Source organism: Xyrauchen texanus, chromosome 5 (genome assembly GCF_025860055.1).
Source record: "Xyrauchen texanus isolate HMW12.3.18 chromosome 5, RBS_HiC_50CHRs, whole genome shotgun sequence".
NCBI classification, from domain to species: Eukaryota; Metazoa; Chordata; class Actinopteri; order Cypriniformes; family Catostomidae; genus Xyrauchen; species Xyrauchen texanus.
This window is the reverse complement of record NC_068280.1, coordinates 31,395,023-31,419,194: the sequence shown is the minus strand read 5'-3', so window position 1 is coordinate 31,419,194 and position 24,172 is coordinate 31,395,023. Positions and strand designations below refer to the sequence as shown.

At 37.1% G+C, this 24,172-nt stretch overlaps 2 protein-coding genes across 3 annotated transcripts; one reads left to right on the top strand and one right to left on the bottom strand.

Moving 5' to 3' along the window:
- Nucleotides 1–118: 118 nt before the first annotated feature.
- smim14 (small integral membrane protein 14) lies at nt 119–9,643 on the bottom strand. Its single transcript, XM_052126990.1, has 5 exons — nt 9,466–9,643; nt 4,952–5,032; nt 4,147–4,195; nt 3,884–4,032; nt 119–1,430 (listed from the first exon to the last, which is right to left on the bottom strand). The coding sequence occupies exons 2-5, from the start codon at nt 5,024–5,026 to the stop codon at nt 1,392–1,394; spliced, it is 312 nt and encodes a 103-aa protein (XP_051982950.1). The 5' UTR covers nt 5,027–5,032; nt 9,466–9,643; the 3' UTR covers nt 119–1,391.
- A 4,416-nt stretch (nt 9,644–14,059) lies between these two features.
- LOC127643792 (ubiquitin-conjugating enzyme E2 K-like) lies at nt 14,060–24,134 on the top strand. Of its 2 annotated transcripts, none has more exons than XM_052126682.1 (7): nt 14,060–14,263; nt 15,370–15,463; nt 15,578–15,636; nt 16,808–16,890; nt 17,076–17,175; nt 17,286–17,414; nt 19,925–24,134. In XM_052126682.1, exons 1-7 carry the CDS (start codon nt 14,255–14,257, stop codon nt 19,997–19,999), a joined length of 549 nt encoding a protein of 182 aa, XP_051982642.1. In that variant the 5' UTR covers nt 14,060–14,254; the 3' UTR covers nt 20,000–24,134. The 2 variants fall into 2 exon arrangements, with proteins under 2 accessions (XP_051982642.1, XP_051982641.1); XM_052126681.1 differs by lacking the exon at nt 14,060–14,263 and adding an exon at nt 14,272–14,577.
- The last annotated feature ends 38 nt before the right edge of the window (nt 24,135–24,172 follow it).

The following is a 24,172-nucleotide window of genomic DNA, read 5'->3' as shown; positions in this document are numbered from 1 at the left end:
TTTTGGGAATTAAAGACTCATTCCAACTCAGTCTAATTGAATTCTTATGGAAGTGACTTAACTACAGTCATCCACAAATACCCCAATTCAACAACAAAAAATGACAGACATACAGGAATTTGATTGTTGTTATTTATTTGAAGTAACCAAAAGTGCATAGTTCAAGCTCTCTCTTTTTTTTTTTTTTAACTGAGCATTTCATTAGAACAGTGTACACTGACAGAATTAAATATACATGCCCCGAAATTCACACCACCAACTTTATGCCCAGATCTATCCAGAAATCATCAGTCTATCAACCAACTTTTGGCAACTTGGATTCTATAACATTCAGACAATCTCACATGACTAAAGACCCAAAAACATGTTCAGAGTACATTATGCCAAACTAGAATTTGGGATAATTTACATCATGTTATCTTTGGTATTTTCTGTGGAGCATCACGTTCAGTCTCAATTTATGGTTGCCACAACCAAAGTGCTACAGCTGACATGTCTGCCTTTGAGTCATTCAAAGACGAGCATATCCTAAAATGGATTAAGTACTAGTGATTTTTATACAGGGTAAATAGATTAGAGTATACAGGGTGTGTCTGTAAATGTTGCTTTTCTGTGAACAAAACCCAGACCATGACAATATAACCATATCCATGACTATCGTGATCAGATCCAAGTAAATCCTGGAAAACACCCATTTTTTCCCTCTTACACAAAATTATATTTTAAGAAGTGGTTATGGTAGACCTCAAATGTGTGAATCATTACAAGTACATCAGTGACCATGTGCAGAGTCAAGCTGAATGCTCCCAAATGGACCAATGATGTCACATGTCTATGAAGGCATCATAACTTTGGAATGTATAAGATATAATACAACAAGAAACGCTATACTTTTCACCTCAGTTTATCCCGTAAAACATATCCTGTAAATACCCAAAAGCTCTTGATGACTCCCAATATCTTGGCAAACTTCCCTCTAGACCACACAATATATTCAGGTGCAATATTTAAATTCTACAGGTTAATCTTACTACATAGGCCCATTATATTAGTTTTAACAACCTCCTAAATAGCTAATAATGCTCTCAAAAAAATACACTAAGAAACTGAAAACATTACAGAGATGTATAAACCTTTTCATTTTTACCACTTGGTACACTCATTTTCCATTATTTGAAACTGTACCTCAGGTTTCTGATGCCTCATTTTAAACATTGAAGTAACACACCTTGTAACCCAAGTGACTGAGTAAATCTGGAAAGAAATAATCTGGAATCTGAAACAATTGCTTAGGGAAACTGAAAGGTTATCCTGGTCAAAGTAGCTGATCAGGTGGAAGCCAGGTCAAAAGATCAGATCAAAGGTCTAAGTTATTTCCCATGGGCAGAACTCTAGTCCACTGGAGGTGCTGGTGGATCTCTGCCATGATTCTAAATAAGGAGAAGAGGGAAAAAAATTACAGGTCCAATAACTACAAGAATAGACAAGACAAGAGTTAATACAGGTGAAACTTGAAAAATTAGAATATCGTGCAAAAGTTCATTAATTTCAGTAATTCAACTTAAAAGGTGAAACTAATATATTATATAGACTCATTACAAGCAAAGTAAGATATTTCAAGCCTTTATTTGATATAATTTTGATGATTATGGCTTACAGCTTATGAAAACCCCAAATTCAGAATCTCAAAATTAGAATATTGTGAAAAGGTTCAGTATTGTAGGCTCAAAGTGTCACACTCTAATCAGCTAAACACCTGCAAAGGGTTCCTGAGCCTTTAAATGGTCTCTCAGTCTGGTTCAGTTGAGTTCACAATCATGGGGAAGACTGCTGACCTGACAGTTGTGCAGAAAACCATCATTGACAACCTCCACAAGGAGGGAAAGCCTCAAAAGGTAATTGCAAAAGAAGTTGGATGTTCTCAAAGTGCTGTATCAAAGCACATTAATAGAAAGTTAAGTGGAAGGGAAAAGTGTGGAAGAAAAAGGTGCACAAGCAGCAGGGATGACCGTAGCCTGGAGAGGATTGTCAGGAAAAGGCCATTCAAATGTGTGGGGAGCTTCACAAGGAGTGGACTGAGGCTTCAAATGTCGTATTCCTCTTGTCAAGCCGCTCCTGAACAACAAACAACGTCAGAAGCGTCTTACCTGGGCTAAAGAAAAAAAGAACTGGTCTGTTGCTCAGTGGTCCAAAGTCCTCTTTTCTAATGAGAGCAAATTTTGCATCTCATCTGGAAACCAAGGTCCCAGAGTCTGGAGGAAGAATGGAGAGGCACACAATCCAAGATGCTTGAAGTCCAGTGTGAAGTTTCCACAGTCTGTGTTGGTTTGGGGAGCCATGTCATCGGCTGGTGTTGGTCCACTGTGCTTTATTAAGTCCAGAGTCAACGCAGCCGCCTACCGGGACATTTTAGAGCACTTCATGCTTCCTTCAGCAGACAAGCTTTATGGAGATGCTGACTTCATTTTCCAGCAGGACTTGGCACCTGCCCACACTGCCAAAAGTACCAAAACCTGGTTCAATGACCATGGTATTACTGTGCTTGATTGGCCAGCAAACTCGCCTGACCTGAACCCCATAGAGAATCTATGGGGCATTGCCAAGAGAAAGATGAGACATGAGACCAAACAATGCAGAAGAGCTGAAGGCCGCTATTGAAGCATCTTGGTCTTCCATAACAACTCAGCAGTGCCACAGGCTGATAGCATCTATGCCACGCCGCATTGAGGCAGTAATTAATGCAAAAGGGGCCCAAACCAAGTACCGAGTACATATGCATGATTATACTTTTCAGAGGGCCGACATTTCTGTATTTAAAATCTTATTTTTTATTGATTTCATGTAATATTCTAATTTTCTGAGATCCTGAATTTGGGGTTTTCATAAGCTGTAAGCCATAATCATCAAAATTATATCAAATAAAGGCTTGAAATATCTTACTTTGCTTGTAATGAGTCTATATAATATATTAGTTTCACCTTTTAAGTTGAATTACTGAAATTAATGAACTTTTGCACGATATTCTAATTTTTCGAGTTTCACCTGTAATAAATTACAGGATCACTAGATAAAGGGATAGTTCACCCAAAAATGAGAATTCTTTCAACATAAACTGCATGACTTTCTTTGTTCTGCTGAACACAAAATAATATTTTTTGAATATCTCAACTCTGTAGGTCCAGACAATGAAAGTGAATGTGGATGAAAACTTTAAGGTACAAAAATCATATAAAGGCAGCATAAAAGTATTCCATATGACTCCAGAAATTAAATTCATATCTTTATTAATATTGGTCTGTTTCTCACCCACACCTCTTGTAAGGCTTCTAAAGTCCTTTTTTTTACAATAATATATCACCACTTTCACATTCTTCTTCTGCTTTCGTTTTTATCTACTCGCATTATTTGTGTACATCGCAACCTACTGGGCAGGGAGGATAATTTATAGTAAAGAATGACTTAAATATTGATCTGTATTGATTTAGTCGTACGGATTACTTTTTATGCTGCCTTAATCTGCTTTTTTGCGCTTTAAAGTTCTGACCACTATTCACTTGCATTGTATGGACATACGGAGTTTAAACATTCTTCTAAAAAAATCTTAATTTGTGTTCAGCAGACGTCAGTCATACACATCTGGAATGGCATGAGTGAGTAAATGATGAGAGAATGTTCGTTTTTGGGTGAACTATCGTTTTTGGGTGAACTATCCCTTTAAGACATTCACTGTAAAAGGAGCACATAATATACACATTAGGTGATGTCATAATGGTTAAAACCCATTAAAGTCAGTACAATGTCTGATTATTGTTATTTCAATGTGGTTTGATTATCATGATGACCATTCAGAAAAGATTCAGTGGGCTTGATTGGCATGACTTACACCATGGGGACTGGTGGGCTTGCTGCTGACTGTAGGACCCCTCAAGCTGGCTGGGCGGAACAGAAAGAGCACAAGGGCCAGAACTAGCCATCCCATAATAATCATGGGCAGAGTGATGTCCCCTTCTACTGAGGAGCTTGGTCCTGGCACTGCGCGCGCACACACACACACACACACACACACACACACACACACACACACACACAGTTAAAAAACAAGACTGTGTATGGCATCTTTTTTCCACTTTGGATGTATGGACTTACTCTCCTGAAGGCACTCTGTGTCTGTACAGTAGGACTGGGCCTGCCTCAGCTTGAAAAGAATCACAAGGACAGTATTTTATCAAACAGACTAAACATATATATCTACAGCAATAGAATGACAACAGGCCAGTCTGTTTATTTATTTATTTAATGGGTATTCAGTCATGACGCAATATTAGGAGGAAAGTTGATGTTTCTAACATTCATTTCATTTGAAACTAAAATTCTAATAATTTTTTTTGCCAAAATGTGTTCTTACTAAGGGTAAAACCTATTTAAAAAAAATAAATAAAACACAACATATGAACAAAGAATCACTGAACTGTTAAAATTCCAAATGTTATGCCTCAACTAAAACAAGTCAATCCAAGAAAATCTAGCTCCCTCTACTGGGTTTTCAAATACCAAATTCAAACACTAAATTATGATAGAACTTGCATTAATATAAAGATTACATGTGATTGATTGGTCCTTAATCGGTGTATATAAACAACAACAACAACATCAACATGTTCTTATAATAAAAACAGTTCTTTCTGTAAATGCATAGGGGAATGTAGCTCCTGATATCTACAAACCAGTCTGGAGTCCAGGTCCTAAATGAGATCTTTACACATCCAAATAAAACAAATAGCTTTCCACACCAATACAAAAACAATGTAAATACTTGAAGCTCCATTAGCCATTGTAACATATATGCTCAGATTGTGCCAATTAATTTCCATTTCTTGATATAAAACTATCACTATGTTGTAGTTCATCTGGAACAGGGGGAAAAAATAAGGGGGAAAGAGAAGAAACTCACTAGGTTGATGAGTCTCCTCATGGCATGTTCGTGAGAGCAAATACACTCGCATGGGTCGAAACCTCCCTCTGCCATCCCCTCCTGAGTAAGACAAAGTTTCCACAGATTTAATTATGGGGTGATTATTACTTCAGACATTCCAAATACTACAGAAGCTTAAACAATTATACCTTTTTTTTTTTTTTTAAATGCATTTTGCTGAAAACTGAATGTGTGTGGAAAATAATAATGGCTTGAATGTTTAGGATGTCAACATGACTCACATTTGTAAACCAAATATTGTGTTCATGTTATTTAAATAACGCAACTAAAAGACTTCCTAAATTGGTCTACTGCTGAAAAAACTATTTCTAGTCTTATCCATTATTATAAACTGGCAACTTCTATTGCATTCACAATCTGTTCAACTACTGTAACGTGCTGATCTGTAAAGGTTTCACTGTGACAAAAATGATCAAAATTAGTGTATAAAGCAAGCAGATGCTTATTAGGGCCCAAGCACTGTAAGTGCGGAGACCATATAGTTTTCCTAAGGATTACTGTTAATATTCTTCTTTTCAAGGTTTCAGGGGCTTTTGGGTCCCTTAACATGCTCAAAAACTCCTGAAAATGTGCACACACACACATCAGAATCATCAGCCATTAGAGCTTGGCAAAAGTTCACATGGGGGTGTCAATGGGGGGCTCTCTGCTGGTCCCTTAAAAATTTGATTTTTGGGAGGCTCTGTAGCACGTCTTTTCACCTACAGTCACCAAACTTTGTACACATATAGATCTCATCAAGCTGGACAACTTTCACCCTCATAGTCATAGGCTCTGCCCAACAGGAAGTCTGTCATGCTACATTTTTTGAAAAACGCATGCTCTAGAATTTGAAGTGCTCCTCATATAGGATTAATGTGACAGGCACCAAACGTATGCAACATTATACAAAGTCATTGAAGATGCTAAATTGCGAACAGATTGCCATTTCAAATGGTGTTGCCATGGCGAGGCGATAAATTAATGGTGAAAAATGAAAGAGGAAGAGCTCATATCTTCATCTTGCAGTGTGCGATTTAGATCAAAATTGATATTTATGTTTGGTATTGGGGGCTGATCACATGGATATGACTATTGTGGGGCACGATCATAGTGCCACCAACTGGCAGCAGGAAGTGTGGAACTTTTTACAGACTTTGGAATAGCACTCTTATTTTTATCTGAACGGCTTCAAATTTTCTATAATAATATCACGACAGAACAGATTTAAAATTATGAAGGGATTTCCAGTATCTTAACTACTGTTGCCATTGCAACACATTAAACACTTATTCCTTTTTATGTATATTCATATGTTTTTGAGGTACTTTTCATGCTTTAATTTGTATGATCTTTGGCACACACATCAGAATTGTCAGCCATTAGGGCTGGGCAAAGTTTCATTCATGGGCATGTAAAGGGGGCTCTGTAGTGCCAAACAGAAAATGGCCATGTTCAGGGGACTCTCTAGCACATCCCTTTTCAGTCACAGTCACCAAACATTGTACATAGTTCTCATCAAGCCAGACAACTTTCACACCACCCACTATCACAACGCCAAATAGGAAGTCAGCCATTTGGATTGTTTGAAAATGGAATGGCTCTGGAATTTGAAATACTCCTCATAGGGAATTAATCTGACTGGCACCAAACTTAGGGAAGGTCATGCCAAAACATGGAAGATGCTGAATTGTGAAAAGATTTTTGTTGTCTCAAATGGTGTCCCCATGGCGATGCGATAAATTAACAAAAAAAATAGGAATAAAGAATTGTCTCATATCTTCTACGTGCATCGCTTGATTTACATACAAATTGACCTGTATGTTTGGCCTTGATGGCTGATCACATTGATGTATCTACTGTGGGTCACTGTCGTAGCACCACCAACTGGCAGCAGGAAGTGTGGCCATTACAACAGTCTTTGAAAAATTCAATTTATATTTATACAAATCGCTTAAAAAAATGTATGCATTGTTTTACTAAAGCTGCCAGGAAGAAATGTGCCCACAATACATGTTGATTGCTGCTTGCAGCTATATTTTGCGACTTGTTTTTCTATTAATCTGATATTCTTATTTTTAAGCTTTAAAACAATTTGCATACTGTAATATGTAGGCTACTTTTTCAGACATGTGTTATAGCTTGAAGTTGGTCTCGTAAAAGACCAACAGCATGTGGAGGCTCATGCTACACTCTGATCCATGCACAATTTACCACGCACCTCATTGAGAGCGAGAATCACTAAGTCGCGACCACAAGGGTTACCCCATGTGACTCTACATTCCCTAGCAACCAGGCCAATGCCTGGCTGGAGTAACTCAGCATGCCCTGGATTCAAACTCATGACTGAAGTACAGGCATAAATGCATTTCAATTAAAGATTTAAGTTTATTTTATGGTTCACAATCTGTTATATTCTTCTTTATTTAAGCTGTGATATTGTATCATCTAACTTTGAGTCAATTCAAATAATATTATACGTAGAAACAACAATATTTAAACAGCAAATCTGAGTTTAGTCTACTTGAATCTAGTTACATTAACTTCACTAAATGTGTTCTAGATGAACACCAAGTTAAGTGAACTTACACACGTTTTTGAGACACCATTACTCAATTCAATTGAGGGAACAAGTTTACTCAATTGAGTAAATTCAACTTATTAGGGGTTTCAGTGTGCAGCTGTCCTCTTTACTTTCAATATTTTACTAACTTTTCACAAAGTAAAATTTTAATGAGCAAATTGCAGGGGGCCTGGGTAGCTCAGCAAGTAAAGACGCTGACTACAACACTTGGAGTCGCAAGTTTGAATCCAGGGTGTGCTAAGTGACTCCAGTCAGGCTTCCTAAGCAACCAATTGGCCCGGTTGCTAGGGAGGGTAGTCACATTGAGTTAACCTCCTCGTGGTCCCTTTAATGTGGTTCTCACTCTCTGTGGGGCATATGGCGAGTTGTGCGTGGATGCGGCAGAGAATAGCAGGAGTCTCCACACGCACTAGGTCTCCTAGGTCAACAAGCCATATGATAAGATGTGTGGATTGACTGTCTCAGACACAACTGATATTTAGTGATGGGTCGTATGAATGATTAGTTCATTTTGAACGAATCTTTATGTGACTCAGAAGAACTAGTCTCGGAGATTGAATCGTGAATTTTGTGTTGGCCACGCATGTGCATTGCGCAACATCCGTTTGTTTGTTACGTGAAAACCGCATATGTGCTGTACAGGAACCCGAAATTATTGGTTCATCTTTCAACTCTTTTGGTCAGAGTCGTTTGTTCTTTTGTCATGTGACACGCGATGCAGTGACAAAACAACGAACGACTCGGACAAGAACATTCCAGAGGTGAACTAATCATTCCGTTTCTCATAATTTGTCCTTGGCTGCATTATAATTTTTTCCTTATTGGGACTATGATAAAATTTTGCGTAAATAGACGTGTTGGGGCGAATTAGTCTATTGAAAATGTAACCTTTTAATTTAATTCTGCTCAAATCAACGAAATGACGAATAAGTTTCGTTAATTAATAAAAAATGATCCGATCTTCCCATCACTACTGAGATTCATCCTCTGCCACCCGGATTGAGGCGAATAACTATGCCACCACGAGTTTTTAGAGCGCATTGGGAATGACAAATTGGTGAGAAAATGGAAGAGGAAGAGAGAGAGAAAATTGCATTTGGTTATAGTTAGAAATGTGATAGTGGCAATCAGGCTATTGCCATGTTTTTGTGAGACTGGAGTGACTTGCACGCCCTGAACAGATTGGGAATAATAACATATCGGTGTACACTGCACTCTCCAATCATACATATCCCTCATATGAATTGTACAAAGCCTCGTTATTCAGAATAGCATTGTTATGGAAAGCTTGCGGTGTAGTCGGGGTTTGTTGTGTTCCACCAACAAAAATTGTAACATTCCTCGCAACGGAATTAGTGTTTTTAATGTTTTTGTTGCGCGTGTTTTAAAAATGACGCCAATATCTAGAATGGATATGCAAGTGAAAACAGAAGGAAGCCCAATACTGGATTCAAGAAAGCAAAAAACTGAGTTCTGTGGAAACTCATCTTATGTTACACAACAACAACAAAAAAGAAAGAAAAATGGAACCCTTAGAAGTTTTATGCAAACGTATTTTCCATCAACTGCGTTTTGTCATTACTTTTTACCTTCGCTTTTCGTTGCTTTAGATAGGTTGAAACATGTTCAATCTCAATTTATAAACACGAAAAACTTTTTTTAGGCTATTGTTAAATACACCACAAACTTAATAAAAAAGCAACATATTTTTCCGTTAAGAGGTCCCCAAAAATGCCTGTCTAAAAACACTTTGCAGTAGCCTATCATTGGCGTATTAGGGCCTTCTTGGAAAGAAGAAACCTTTTAAATGAATTTATCGGAGTATTACATTTGGAGATAGCATTTGAAAAGGAGAAAGACATCAATAAGGCAATAATGCGAAGAAAAATGACATGGGTAAACGTCTTACCGATGAGTTTGTCAACTCACTCGAAGAGATTTAAAAGCATTCGTTTCAAAACAGACCGAAATGTGAATTTTGGCCCCTGAGTCTATCTGGTCGTACAGCAAAAATCCAGTGCAAATGTTCCCTGTGTACGCACTGATGTTTGGCACTGGGCCACAGTTCCGGCTGCTGTTCCGTCTGTTTTGATTAGGATCTAGGAAATAAGATTACGAGTTTTTACTATGGCGAAGGCTTGGTTCATGAATAGTAAATAGGTTGTGTGACGTTAATTGGTGTTCTTCCTGGAGCGCCCAGTTACGTGTCCTAATTAATAATCATGAGGAACTGCTTCTTCGCGTTTCCAATTTAGGGTTCCATGTAATTAATATACATGAGATGATCCTTTACCATAGCAGGATTCGTAAATTAGCATCGAGGAATGTACCATGAGAGCCACGTCTCTACATGACGTCAAATGTCGCAAATGTAGGCAAACGCTGCAAAGCCGTTTTTTTTCTCACCGAATCACCTATTCATTGGTCTATTCATCAGCATGCTGCTGTGCGGATATAAACAATAGAAATGGAGTAGCCTACATATAAAGACAGACGTGGATACCAGTTTTCAAATATTTAAATACAAAATAATAATAATAATTAAAAAATAATAGATTCAGAAATCAGAAAACATAAGAAATGCACATCAGTGTGTGGGTATTTGTACAGTTGTATCAGGATGTATAATGTATTGTATGCTGTGTGTATAATGCATATTTACAGTTCCATTTGTACATTTTGCAGATTATAGTGATACTGGACTGTGCAGAGAGAGAGCGTGATAATGTGCTTATCTTTTAAATTGGGACATAGCTTTAGGGAAAAAGATGTTCTGAAAAATTACAATTATTTTCAAAATGCAAGTGAATTAGATGTGTATGACATTCTTTCATCTGCTGAACACAAACAAAGATTTTTAGAAGAGTATTTCAGCTCTGTAGGTCCTCATCAGAGGCACAAAAAACATATATGCATTGCATGCTTCATATTATGGGGGTGCCAGCGACACCAAGGGGGCGCATTTGGGGTTTTTGATGCAAACAAAAGAAGAATGTGAAAGTGAAAGTAGAGATTGACATTAAAAAAGCATTTAAATATTAATCTGTTTCTAACCCACACATATCATATCGCTTCTGAAGATACAGATTTAACCACTGGAGTCGTATGTATTACTTTTATGGTGCATTTATGTCCTTTTGGTGCTTCAAAATTTTGGTATCCATTCACTTGCATTGTGAGGCCCTACAACGCTGAAATATTCTTCTAATCTAAAATCTTTGGTTGTGTTCAGCAGTTTTAAGTCTCATTCCTGATGGAAGAGGAAGATGCAGAGGGCATGGTGTGTTGAATTGTGATTTTAATTGCTCTTTTTCTTTTGTTTTTGGCAAAATGGATCGTAGAGATCTTTGATGGATGGCAGACTGTCCTGACAATACACTGAAGTTTTATCCTTGCCTGTGTGGTGGTGTTTCAAACCACACTTTGAGAACTTGTGTAGGACTGACTCAAGTTTTATTAGGGCTTGTCGCAAGTTGAGCTTCTTTTGTTGCTGCAGGAAGTATCCACTGCTATCCCACTAGATCCTGTGAAATTATTGTTCCTACAAATTGGCAAGATTTAATCCTGGACAGAGGTGACCCATTGATGGTGGGAGTCCATAGTCATCTCTATGGTATTTAAAGAATTAATTTCTAGAACGTTACAGTTGCAATAGGATACCAGTCAATCAACTTGCAGTCTGTATGCAGACTCACTGCTGTTGCATATAAAGTATTAGAGTTTTGTGCCATCTGAAAACTTTAAAGTGTTTGCTTAGTCATTTACACTGCTTCCTGTTTGTCAGGAAGTCAGTGATCCAGCAACAGTTAAATTACCCAATGTCCCAGAGTATCCTAATTGACCCTATGTAACAGTCTGAAGGCCAAAAGCCAACCTGGTCTCATAGAGAAAATGTGACTCTCTATACATTTTCGTAAAACTTGTTATATGTGTCTCCAGGTACAATTCCCTCCAGTTTCCAGGCGAAATTAACACCAGAGGCACTACAACAACTGTGTTTTATTCACTTCCACTCAAATCATGAATTCAATGCCTGATTATGACTTTATAAACACTTTTTGTTTCTCTCTATTACTCAGACCCTATGTTGATATCGAGACACTTTTACTCTAATGCATCTTTTGAACAGTTTTACATTTTAACACTTGTATTACAGACCCACCTACTCCAATATGATTAGCTTGCACAGTAGTGCACCTCATAGAGCATTGGACTTTTGACTCGGAGGACTGTAGGTCAAAACTAGACAAGAACTTAAGCTGACAAGTGACATGAATGTGAGATAGAAGTGACACGAGCTGACGTGGTTGCTTCAGAAAATTTGCTTTTCATTTCGCTTCTGCATTTTAAAACACTAACGGTTACGGTTAGGTGTTGGACTTTAAGGGTAAGGATGTCTGTTTTGTTAAACTCTCAATTCTCTTTTCGAACACTATTGGATAAGTTTAAGGTAAAGTTTTAAGTTAGGGAGGTACATTTTTTATTAAAACCTCCATCTAAAATTCACCTTCAAAAAGGTTTTGGTGCCCCTGCTGGAAATTTCACTTGAAATGTGCATCCAAACCTCTTATGAAGCAGGTAATTTCTATTTTGCAATGTTCAGAAAATTTCATGAGACCAGGGTGCCAAAAGCAGTTGTTATTTAATAGAATCCTATCCCTATTACATCCATAATGTTTTGCCCTGCATGCGCGCGCACACACACACCCACACACACACACTACAGTTAAAAGCAGTGAATGTATCATATTCTCCCCAATCAAATTGACAGGCTCCATTTTTGTTTTATTTTAATTTTTTTTACCTGAAGTTTATTGGATAGTGCTCTCTGGAAACTGTTGTACAAATATTGTAATAAAATTAATAGATTTTTAAGTCAAAACCACAATGAATTGTGAACCATTTTCCCAATACACTTTTCAAACAACTATATACTCTAAAACCAGTCACTTCACTATAAGTATGATCTTGATCTCCCAAAACACATTTTTTGGCAGCAATCAATTGTATAATACAGCAGGCTAATTTACATGGATTAAACCACTGGATTCTTATGGATTACCTTTTTGCTGCCTTTATGTGCATTGAAGTTTTGGTCACCATTCACTTGCATTGTATGGACCTACAGAGCTGATATATTCTTCTACAAATCTTTGTTTTTGTTCAGAAGAAAGAATGTCACACATATGGGATGGCATGAGGATGAGTAAACGCGGACTTCTCGACTGGGAGATGTTCCGGTCCGTCTCTGATGACGACATCGAGGTTTACGCTGATAGCGTAACGTGTTTCATCAGGAAGTCCGTAGAGGACGTTGTGCCAACCAAAACAATACGGATCTACCCCAACCAGAAACCATGGGTTAACGGCGATGTTCCCGCGGCACTTAGTGCGCGAACCTCCGCTTTTAATTCGGGGGACGCGGAGGAGCGTAAACAAGCCAGTTATGCCCTCCGTAACTCTATCAGTGCAGCCAAACGCCAGTAGGCTACAGGCACAAAATTGAAGGACAGTTCAACACCACAGACTCTAGAAGTATGTGGCAGGGAATTAACATCATCACGGACTATAAACGCAATAAAAACAACGCCATGAACATCGCTGCCTCTCTCCCTTAATACATGAGCTTAATATATTTTATGCACGTTTTGAGTACAATAACACCACCCTCGCGGATAGAGTATTCGCGGCCGACGCTACAGAGGATGGTTCACTCTCCGTCTGCCGCGGGTCCAGACGGCATTCTGGGCCGTGTCGTCAGAACGTGCGCGAACCAACTGGCTGATGTTTTTACTGATATTTTCAACCTGTCCCTCTCCTAGCTGTCTGTAGTCCCCACATGCTTTAAAACATCAACCATTGTGCCTGTACCGAAGCAAGCCAAAATATATATATATTTTATATACCCTTACCCTTATTTTTTATTTTTATTGTATGTGTATTCTATATTGTGTGTATTGTTTACTGTACATTTGTATATTGTGTTGTGTAAGTATGTGTACATTTGTTATGTAAATTGTGTTGTGTAAATATGTTGTTTATTGTAATTGGTACTGCTATGTTATTCGGAACTCCACACAAGAATTTCACCTACTGTTGCACTTGTGTACACAGTAGTGTGACAATAAAGTGATTTGATTTGATTTGATAAATTATGAGAGAATTCTCCTTTTTGGGTGAACTATCCCTTTAAGCATTATATAATTATTAATGAAAGCAGTACTACTGTACAATAAGGTTCTATTTGTTAGCAGTAGGTTTCATAACTAACAATAAATTTTTTACAGTATTTATTGATCTTGGTTAATGTTAATTTATCAAAATACTATTGTTAATTGTTTATCAGTCTCTGTTTTGCAAACTAGCCAAATATCAATCTTGTTTGAGGTATCAATCTACCTAAAAGTAAAACAACAAAAAACAGAAGGTCAAGGGGGCTGTGGATGTTCAGGTATTTTTTTGACGAATCACGTGGTAGAGAAACAGATCCAAGCCTTAGAAGCACAATATCATGAGACGGCAATGTGTAACACACCATATGGGACAAATGCTAGACCAAAATGTTTTCTGGATCTGTCAAGAGCTCTGCTGTTCAACTGCATTATATAGCCATCTGATACAACAAAGGGGGCAGACAGGGTGTTTCAAATGCTGTGTTAAAGGAGTTTTCCAGACTGTCGCTGTGTGTTGCCTGTACAATGCAAAGGGTACTGTACTTAAGAGAGAGAGAGAGAGAGAGTGAGTGTGTGTGTGTGTGTGTGTGTGTATGAGTGAACCACTATTAGTCTGCGGACTGGAGGCTCAAAACAGCGGGAGAGATAAAAGATAGAGAGTGCAATTGAGTGTGTGTGTGTTTGAGAGGGAGCGAGAGTGAGCGAGAGAGAGAGAGAAAGAAAGAAGAAAAAAAAAAGAGAGAGAGAGAGTGTGTGTGAGAGAGAGAGGGGGCAATCATTCAGCCATGGCAAATATCGCTGTGCAGAGGATCAAGCGAGAGTTCAAAGAAGTGCTGAAAAGCGAAGAGGTTTGCGAAACGTTACTTTGCTGTATTTTCTTGTTCGTTTAAAGAAACTGGCGGATTTATAGCGTGATAGACACCCAGAAGCCAGCGAGCTAGCTTAGCCTGCTAAGCTAATGTTAGCACGAGCTGTCATAGGCACATCAAGGCCTTCAGATACGAAAGTCACACGTTAGCCAGATTTGCTCACGTTGATGTTTTCAGATTAAAACCGAGACATAAATGTGAAAATCACTTCTATACATATTACAGTACGGCTTGATTTTGATGTCATAAGCGTTAGCGTCTGTGCTAACATGCTATTGAATTGCAAGCCTTTTAGTTTCACTAACACCCCTGATGTGTCATATGATAATGTTACCAGTGTTTATAGCCTGATAAAGTAGCTGTTTTCTCTGTAATACAGTGGTCAATCTAGGCATATAATAATTGACTGGTTTTAATGTAATTTATTGATGTGTTGGTGTCATTTAGCAGGGCTACTAGGCGGTAACAGTAGTGTAGGACCATGGCTGTATCAAAACTTAGCGAGCTGCCAGCCTGAACAGCACATTGAGGATCGTAGGCAAATATGATACCCAGAAATGCTGTCTAGGTAGACATGTCACTAGATTTTAACACAGAGGCCATGACTTAAAAATTGCACAAGCCACTTCTTTGTCTTGGGCCATAGAAGTAGAAAACAAGCCCTATAGGTGTATGAGACTTTGCTTAAAAGTCTCATACATTGGATACATATTGGATACTATTCTAATAACCTCTTTCTTTGTTTTACTTATTTGGTCTGCTGTTTAACAGACAAGTAAAAATCAAATAAAGGTAGACCTAGTGGATGAAAACTTTACAGAGTTAAAGGGGGAAATAGCAGGACCACCAGACACGCCGTATGAAGGTAGTGACAATCTTCATCTTTTTGTGTTCTCTGTTTCTGCCATGATGTGTACAAATGCAGGATTATGGTATATGATAAGATTGTAAACAATATATTTGTTTGTTTTTCCTCCAGGGGGCAGATATCAGTTAGAAATCAAGATCCCTGAGACATATCCCTTTAATCCACCCAAGGTAATCTTTTTATACATTATGCTCACAAGATGGTAAATGTTTACTGCCAACATAAAACAACATTTGCAACCCATTTTACTTCTTCAACCTGATGTTTATCCAAGTTAAACAGAAAAACTAAAAATGTAATGGGAAAAAATAAATGTGGGGCGGGACTTGATTTTATCCATTGGTAAGTAATTTAATAGTCAAATGTGGATATTGCATACTATAACAGTGGTAGTTGGAGTTTATTTGTTTCAGAGGTGGAACAAGTTATAACATTTTGATAAATAAATTACAAAGACAAACTTTTTTTAATTGGTATTATGCAGATGAATCATGCACACTGAGACCAGGAATGTGCAATAAGCAAGTCAATTTATAGTCATTTATGATTTCATGTTGACTTAACAGTTTTATTCTTCATGAAGGTTGTAAGACTGAAATGTTGTGGTGTCAATAAATATTAAAGGGAAAGTTCACTCAAAAGTAAAAATTCTCTCATTTACTCACCCTCATGCCATTCCAGATGTGTATGACTTTCTTTTTTCTGCTGAACATAAATTAAGCTTTTTAGAAGAATATTTCAGCTCTGTAGGTCCATATAATGCAAGTAAATGGTGACCAGAACGTTAAAGCTTCAAAAATCACATAAAGGCAGCATAAAAGTAATCCATTTGAAAGTTGTTAAATCCATGTCTTCAGAAGCGATATGATAAGTATGAGTGAGAAACAGATAAATATTTAAGTCATTTTTTTGCAATAAATCTCCACTTTCACTTCCACATTCTTTTGTTTTGGCAATTCACGTAATCATTCACTTTTATTTATAGTAAAAAAAGGACATAAATATTGGTCTGTTTCTCACCCACACCTATCATATTGCTTTGAAGATATGGCTTTAACTACTGGAGTCTTGATTACTTTTATGCTAAAAAAAAACTTTGTTTGAGTTCACCAGAAGAATGAAAGTCAAATCACATGAGATGGCATGAGCATGAAATCAATGTTTGGGTGATTTATCCCTTCAAGTATTCTTTGGAAGCTTTTTTATGTTTATTTATATCAGTGCTTTTGTTCTACCCAACTGCTTATAGCCAGTCAGATGTGTGAGGCCATTTGTTTTATTTGGCCTTTTTTTTTTTGACTGAGCACATTTAAGGTTGAAAAATGTACCTACTTTTCTCAGGTGCGGTTTATTACTAAGATCTGGCATCCCAATATAAGTTCAGTTACCGGGGCAATATGTTTGGACATTTTAAAAGACCAATGGTAAGTGTTTGTATGTCTACAGTTTTTTGTCTTCAGTCATTATCTAGCATATTTGACACCTTACTTATTCATTCCCCACATATAACATTTATTTTTAACTCCTGCTTCTTGTTCCCTTATCAGACTATTCTGTACTCTTTCTTCCTCTCTTTTTTTTTTATTATTTATTTCCTGTTTTTGTTCAGGGCTGCTGCTATGACTCTGCGAACAGTTCTTCTCTCACTACAGGCTCTGTTAGCTGCTGCAGAGCCAGATGACCCTCAAGACGCTGTGGTAGCCAATCAGGTACATGTGTGTGAAAAGTGCAGCTGGCAAAGTGTCCTTCTGCCAGTATAAGATTCTGCAATAGCAAATCATTCAATCCTTTTAAATATCTCACTGTTGTTGTCTTTCAGTATAAGCAGAATCCAGAAATGTTCAAACAAACCGCTCGTCTCTGGTCTCATGTTTACGCTGGCGCTCCAATGTCTAGTCCAGAGTACACACGCAAAATAGACAAACTTTGTGCGATGGGCTTTGACAAAGTAAGTACTATAGCTAGATAGCTTCAAATTTTGCTGAGCATTTTGAAATGCACAGGCTACAAACAAAAATTATTTATCTTTATTTCTTTCTCTATTTAAGCCATAATGAAATTTTACAATTTGGAAGTAAACAATAACACAAAACATGAACTGTTTCGCTATGGCTTTTGTGAATTGGTTGCACACTATTGAGTGATTAATAAAATGTCAAACAAAAAACATTATTTTATTATTGTCATTACAATGCCTCTGTAGTTTTATTAGTTTAAATACCTGACAAAACTTTGGATTGCACATATATATATATATATATATATATATATATATATATATATACACACACACTCACCTAAAGGATTATTAGGAACACCATACTAATACTGTGTTTGACCCCCTTTCGCCTTCAGAACTGCCTTAATTCTACGTGGCATTGATTCAACAAGGTGCTGAAAGCATTCTTTAGAAATGTTGGCCCATATTGATAGGATAGCATCTTGCAGTTGATGGAGATTTGTGGGATGCACAAAGCTCCCGTTCAACCACATCCCAAAGATGCTCTATTGGGTTGAGATCTGGTGACTGTGGGGGCCATTTTAGTACAGTGAACTAATTGTCATGTTCAAGAAACCAATTTGAAATGATTCGAGCTTTGTGACATGGTGCATTATCCTGCTGGAAGTAGCCATCAGAGGATGGGTACATGGTGGCCATAAAGGGATGGACATGGTCAGAAACAATGCTTAGGTAGGCCGTGGCATTTAAACGATGCCCAATTGGCACTAAGGGGCCTAAAGTGTGCCAAGAAAACAACCCCCACACCATTACACCACCACCACCACCAGCCTGCACAGTGGTAACAAGGCACTCATTCTGTTTACGCCAAATTCTGACTCTCCCATCTGAATGTCTCAACAGAAATCGAGACTCATCAGACCAGGCAACATTTTTCCAGTCTTCAACTGTCCAATTTTGGTGAGCTCTTGCAAATTGTAGCCTCTTTTTCCTATTTGTAGTGGAGATGAGTGGTACCCGGTGGGGTCTTCACCAATCCGCCTCAAGGTTGTGCGTGTTGTGGCTTCACAAATGCTTTGCTGCATACCTTGGTTGTAACAAGTGGTTATTTCAGGCAAAGTTGCTCTTCTATCAGCTTGAATCAGTCGGCCCATTCTCCTCTGACCTCTAGCATCAACCAGGCATTTTCGCCCACAGGACTGCCGCATACTGGATGTTTTTCCCTTTTCACACCATTCTTTGTAAACCCTAGAAATGGTTGTGCGTGAAAATCCCAGTAACTGAGCAGATTGTGAAATACTCAGACCGGCCCGTCTGGCACGAACAACCATGCCATGCTCAAAATCACCTTTCTTTTCCATTCTGACATTCAGTTTGGAGTTCAGGAGATTGTCTTGACCAGGACCACACCCCTAAATGCATTGAAGCAACTGCCATGTGATTGGTTGATTAGATAATTGCATTAATGAGAAATTGAACAGGTGTTCCTAATAATCCTTTAGGTGAGTGTATATATATACATATATATACACACACATATGAAATTATCTAAAGAATAATTTGTTAGACGTGCACAAATGATGAGCAGTCTCTCATGAACATGTTTAATATATTTATTATGTATTAACATTTCTAACATGGTCTGTTTGATAAGTGGCCGATAAAATTCTAGCATTATTTTCTAAATGTCATTCAAATAGCTACTTTTACGATTTTACACTATCATAGCTTTTTTTTTAAGATCAAGTTATTAGCCCAAGATAGGTTTATATCTGAATGTCAATTAAAACTCCCAAGGGTTACACTTAATGTATATTCAAATATGATTGTAATTTTGATTTATTATTTTAATTTCTACATAAAATAAATATTATATTTTTGTCCTTTTTGCGAACACTCTAAAACGTCTTGGCCTGCAGTTTACACTAACATGGTTCCAAAAACATAGGCATTATCCAGCTTAATTGTCTTTGAATATTTTCCTTCCTCACGTTATTCTGTAGAAAAGAAAAAAAAAAATCCATGCTGACTGTACAAAATAAAATTAATTTTACATGTAGGATTAATTTACCGATGAATAACCTACACAGTACTGTAAGCACAGGTGGGTTGGGACATGAAAAGTGATATGTAGTTAATTTGTGAGATCCTCAAAACATCAACAAAAAAATTACAGATGTAATTTTTACAGCAGTAATATCTCGTTATTACGAGAAAAGATGCAATTTTTACGACAAGTAAAATAATAAGTACATGGCAGCATTGCACCATTGTAAAATGTAAGGAAATTTATATTAACTGTTTATAGAACTGTTGTCACTAAACAATGCAGATACAATATGACCAGCTATATTGTCTTTTTTTGCACCACAAGCTACTAGTCCAATCAAATAAGTGGCAACTAACTGTAGCATAATTAGTATTTGAGTTATTCAACAGATTTATTGTTGCTTGAAATCTTACTTTTAAATGCTTTTTTTTTTCTCTCTCTCAAACAGAATGCAGTAATAGTAGCTTTGTCCTCAAAATCATGGGACGTGGAGACGGCGACAGAGCTGCTACTTAGCAACTGATCATCCATTTCTCTTCACCAGGCCATATTCTCCCCAAACCTGCCCTTGTCATGACCCATTCACTCACACACATCACCTATCTTGGTTTTCTGTTCAGAATTAATCTTTTGGTAAGAGTTCTGAAATGTTCCAGAGGCAGCCGTTAAGATCAGCATCATCATCTGTCTGTCATAGCAAATGTTCTCGCCCCTTGTCATTTTGACTTTTTGCCTTGCCACAATCATTTCTCCCCCTCATGTTTAGGCTGTCACTTCCCTTTTAAAGAAATCAAACCTAACAATGCCTGCGTATCACTGTCATATCATACTAAAAGAAATGAGAGAACATCCACTAGCATCTGTGAAACATTGCTAGTATGTAAATTAGTATTTAAGGATGTGTACATCAAAGAGGCAAAATAGCAATTTGTTTCTATGTGTACATCATAAAAAGTTTTGGGACATGCTTATTTGAATGGTATACTTGGCATATAAAAACCTAAATCCTTTGAGATTGATAGTACACCTCTTTAATGCCCAAATGTGTGGCTTTGAAAAATATTTGTTGGCCTTTTTCTTTTTTTTTGTTGCACTAATTAAGCCCTTTATAACAGTTGACAAGGCCAGGTGACGGTGTTATATTGCGAGCGTAGACGAAGTTTCAGACTCATTGACGTGTTCATATGTTTTAAATGAATATGAGATTGACCCCTTTCACTTTATTCTTTTTTTTGTTTTTGGAAATGGGGAGGATATAGAATAAGTGTTCACAAACGCTTTCTCTATCTCCTTTTAAGGCAGCTGTAGGGGTTGCCACTTCTTAATCATTGACAGACCTAACTTGAGTCGCCTCAAGTTTTTTTTTGAAGAATGTATTCTATTAAAAAGTTACATGTCATTTAATAACACCTATAAAAAAAAACTTTGTACATGTGGAGACAAGGAGGTGAATATATGAGTCTTTTTTCACTCTCTTTTCAAGATTGGCTTTTTTGTGGCATAATCAAGATCTTTTGCTGATGAGACATGTTTGTTTAATTTGGCATTAAAATGTCTGGCATTAAAAGATAATAATTTCATATTTGCAATGTAACATCATTGTGAGTTTGGGGTTAGTCTACAAAGATGCTTCAAAGCAAAATGGGCCAAGAGTGAGTACTGCCACGTGATGCTTTGTAAACTTTTTTTTTCCTCATTTTGCTGAGTGCCCTCACTCTATTTGATAGCATTCCCCAATCACCCCCCCCCCCAACTTTTTTTTTTTTATATATTTTTTTTTATAAATGCAATCCCTCTTATTTACCTATTTTCTCATGTACATATAGCCAAGTTTTCTTTTGGGAAAAGTACTGTTTATCTCTAGAATGCACCATTGATTGCTGGATTTATATTTTGTATGGAAAAACAAAAATAACACAAAAAGCAAAAAGACTGTCTTCCCGTAGTGATCACCTTGTTCAATATTGCACGAAGAAGTGAATTAAAGAACAACAATTTCTGTCAAAGGAGAAATGCAGGTCATGGGCTCTGGGTTTAGTCACTTTAAGCTCCTTTACAAAATCAGACAGACAAAAACAAACCTACTCGAGCCATACAAGCATGGTTATTTATTGTGAAACCGTCATTCTTTTGAATTAAAAAAGGTGAAAAAAAAAATCTAACTTGTGTTGAGTAATATGTAAATGTATTCTCTGCTCTCATTTTGATTTGACCACCTTATTTGACATTAGTAGGTGTCTCTTAAGTTTTTCAGAGTTAAAATACATTCATTTCCTTTAGCACACGATACGAGTGATATACACAACTTTTAAGTGCTTTTCGGCCTTGACAGTCACAATCCTCTAACGGATGAAAAAGAAAAGTCATACTGGTTTTGAACAATGACAAAGGAGAGGAACTGATGGCAGAAATTTTCATTATTGGGTAAGCTATTATAGTGGCAAGAAAAAGTATGTGAACCCTTTGGAATTTGCTGGTTCTCTGCATTAATTGGTCATAAATGTGATCTCATCTTCTTTAGTCACAAATATAGACAAAGCAAAATGTGCTTAATAAGCTAATAGCACACAATTATAATCTTTCATGTCTATATTGAACACATAACAGTAACAGTACTATGGGAAAACTAAGTGAATCTCTAGGCTAAGAATGTCAAAAAGAGCTGCAGTCAGCAAATATGGCATCCAATTAATAAAACAAAATTGGAGGTATAGGTTAGAGCTACTTTGACTTATAAAAAACATTTTGAGTTTGCTATTCACAATAAGCATCTGCTAAGGTATACCATGCCTCGCAAAAAAAGATTTCAGAGGTCCTATGATCAAGAATTGTTGCTTTTCATGAAGTTGGAAAGGGTTACAAAGTTATTTTAAAGAGCTTAGATATTCATCTGTGCACAGTTAGACAAACTGTCTATAAAAGGAGATGATTTGGTACTGTGGATACTTTCCCTAGAAGTGGCCATCCAGTCAAGATGACTCAAAGGGCAAACTGCAGAATGCTCAGTGAGGTAAAAAAAAAAGAACCCTAAAGTGACAACTAAAGAACTGAATGAATCATTGGAACTGGTTAACATCTGTTTATGTGTACTTTACAGAAAACATTAAAACAGACATGGTGTCTATGGCAGGACACCATGAATGTTTTACAACAAAAACATTGCTGTGCAAATGAAGTTTGCCAAAGTCCACCCTGACACTCAAAATATTATGGACAGATGAAACTATGGTTTGTTTGAGAACAACGAGCAGCACTACGTATGGCGTAAAAAGGGCACCATATACCAACATAACATCATTCCAACGGTGAAGTATCACAATTTCGGGCTGCTTTACTGCCTGGACTGTTTGCCGCCATCAAGGGGAAATTATAGGTATTTCAAGATATCCTACATGATTATGTCAGGGTGACTGTGCATCAGCTGAAGCTCAGTGATGCAGCAGGACAATGACCCAAAACATCAAAGTAAATCCACTACAGAATGTCTTCAAAAAAGGAAAATCCACCTTTTGGAGTGGCCCAGTCAGAGCCCAGAAATGAACCCAATAGAGATGCTGTGGAATGACCTCAAAGGAGCCATTCACACCAGGCATCCTAAGAATATGGCTGTGCTGAAGCAGTTCTGAAAGGAAGAATGGTCCAAAATTCCTTCTGAACTTTGTGCAGGTCTAATCCGCAACTATCGGAAATGCTTGGTTGACGTTATGGCTGCCAAAGGAGGATCAGACAGTTATTAAATCCTTGGTTTAAATTTTTTCCGCAGCACTGTGAATGTTTAATGGGATGTGTACAATAAAGACAGGAAAGATTATAATTGTCTGGGTGTTGTTAGCCTAAGCACATTGGGTTTGTCTATAGTGGTGACTTTGACGAGATCACATTTTAGGACCAATTAATGCAGAAAAGCAGCTAATTCCAAAGGGTTCACATACTTTTTTTTGCCACTTTATATTAAAATTGCTCATGCAGCAGTATCAGCTTTTAGTTATTCTATGTTCTAAAAGAATAAAGGCATTATTAAAATCTATGTATTTATGTAACAAAAAAGTATAATAACAGAAAAATGTAAGCCTAGTGACAAAGTTCATTCAGAATTTTTTCAATTAACTTTTCATTATTCAGCAGAATAGAAAACTGAAAGAATGCATTCAGTTTTCATTTCATTTTTTAATACAACTTTTGTCATGACATTAAGTTGAAATAAAAAGCAGTCAATCTTTTAAAAGCATTTTTCCCAATAAAAAAAACTTTAAACAATTTTCGATCAGATTGTGGGGTGGGGGGCACAAAATAATTTCTTTTAAAGTGGAGCATACTAAACCACTGTATTAAACTGAAATGAGACAAACATTATGAAGAGATTTTTCTTGTGAAAATATGAAGCCATCTGAACTATTGATATTTTTTCTATTTTAACTGACCAAAATCAAATGTTTTTTAAATATCCTTTAAAAACACAACATTTAAATTTTACTAAAACAACATTTCTAAATTGTTATGGTCTGACGCATTAAAACGTTTTTCCAGGTCAAGAGAGACGGAGCGCGAAGACACAATGATGGCAATAATTTGGGTATTACATTTAGTAAGTCTCATTAACTAAACAACCGTATGAGGAATTCATGCTCATTCACACCCAAGTATAAACAGCAGTATAACGAATCATACAGTCAACTTTACAGGCAGTTCTTGCATT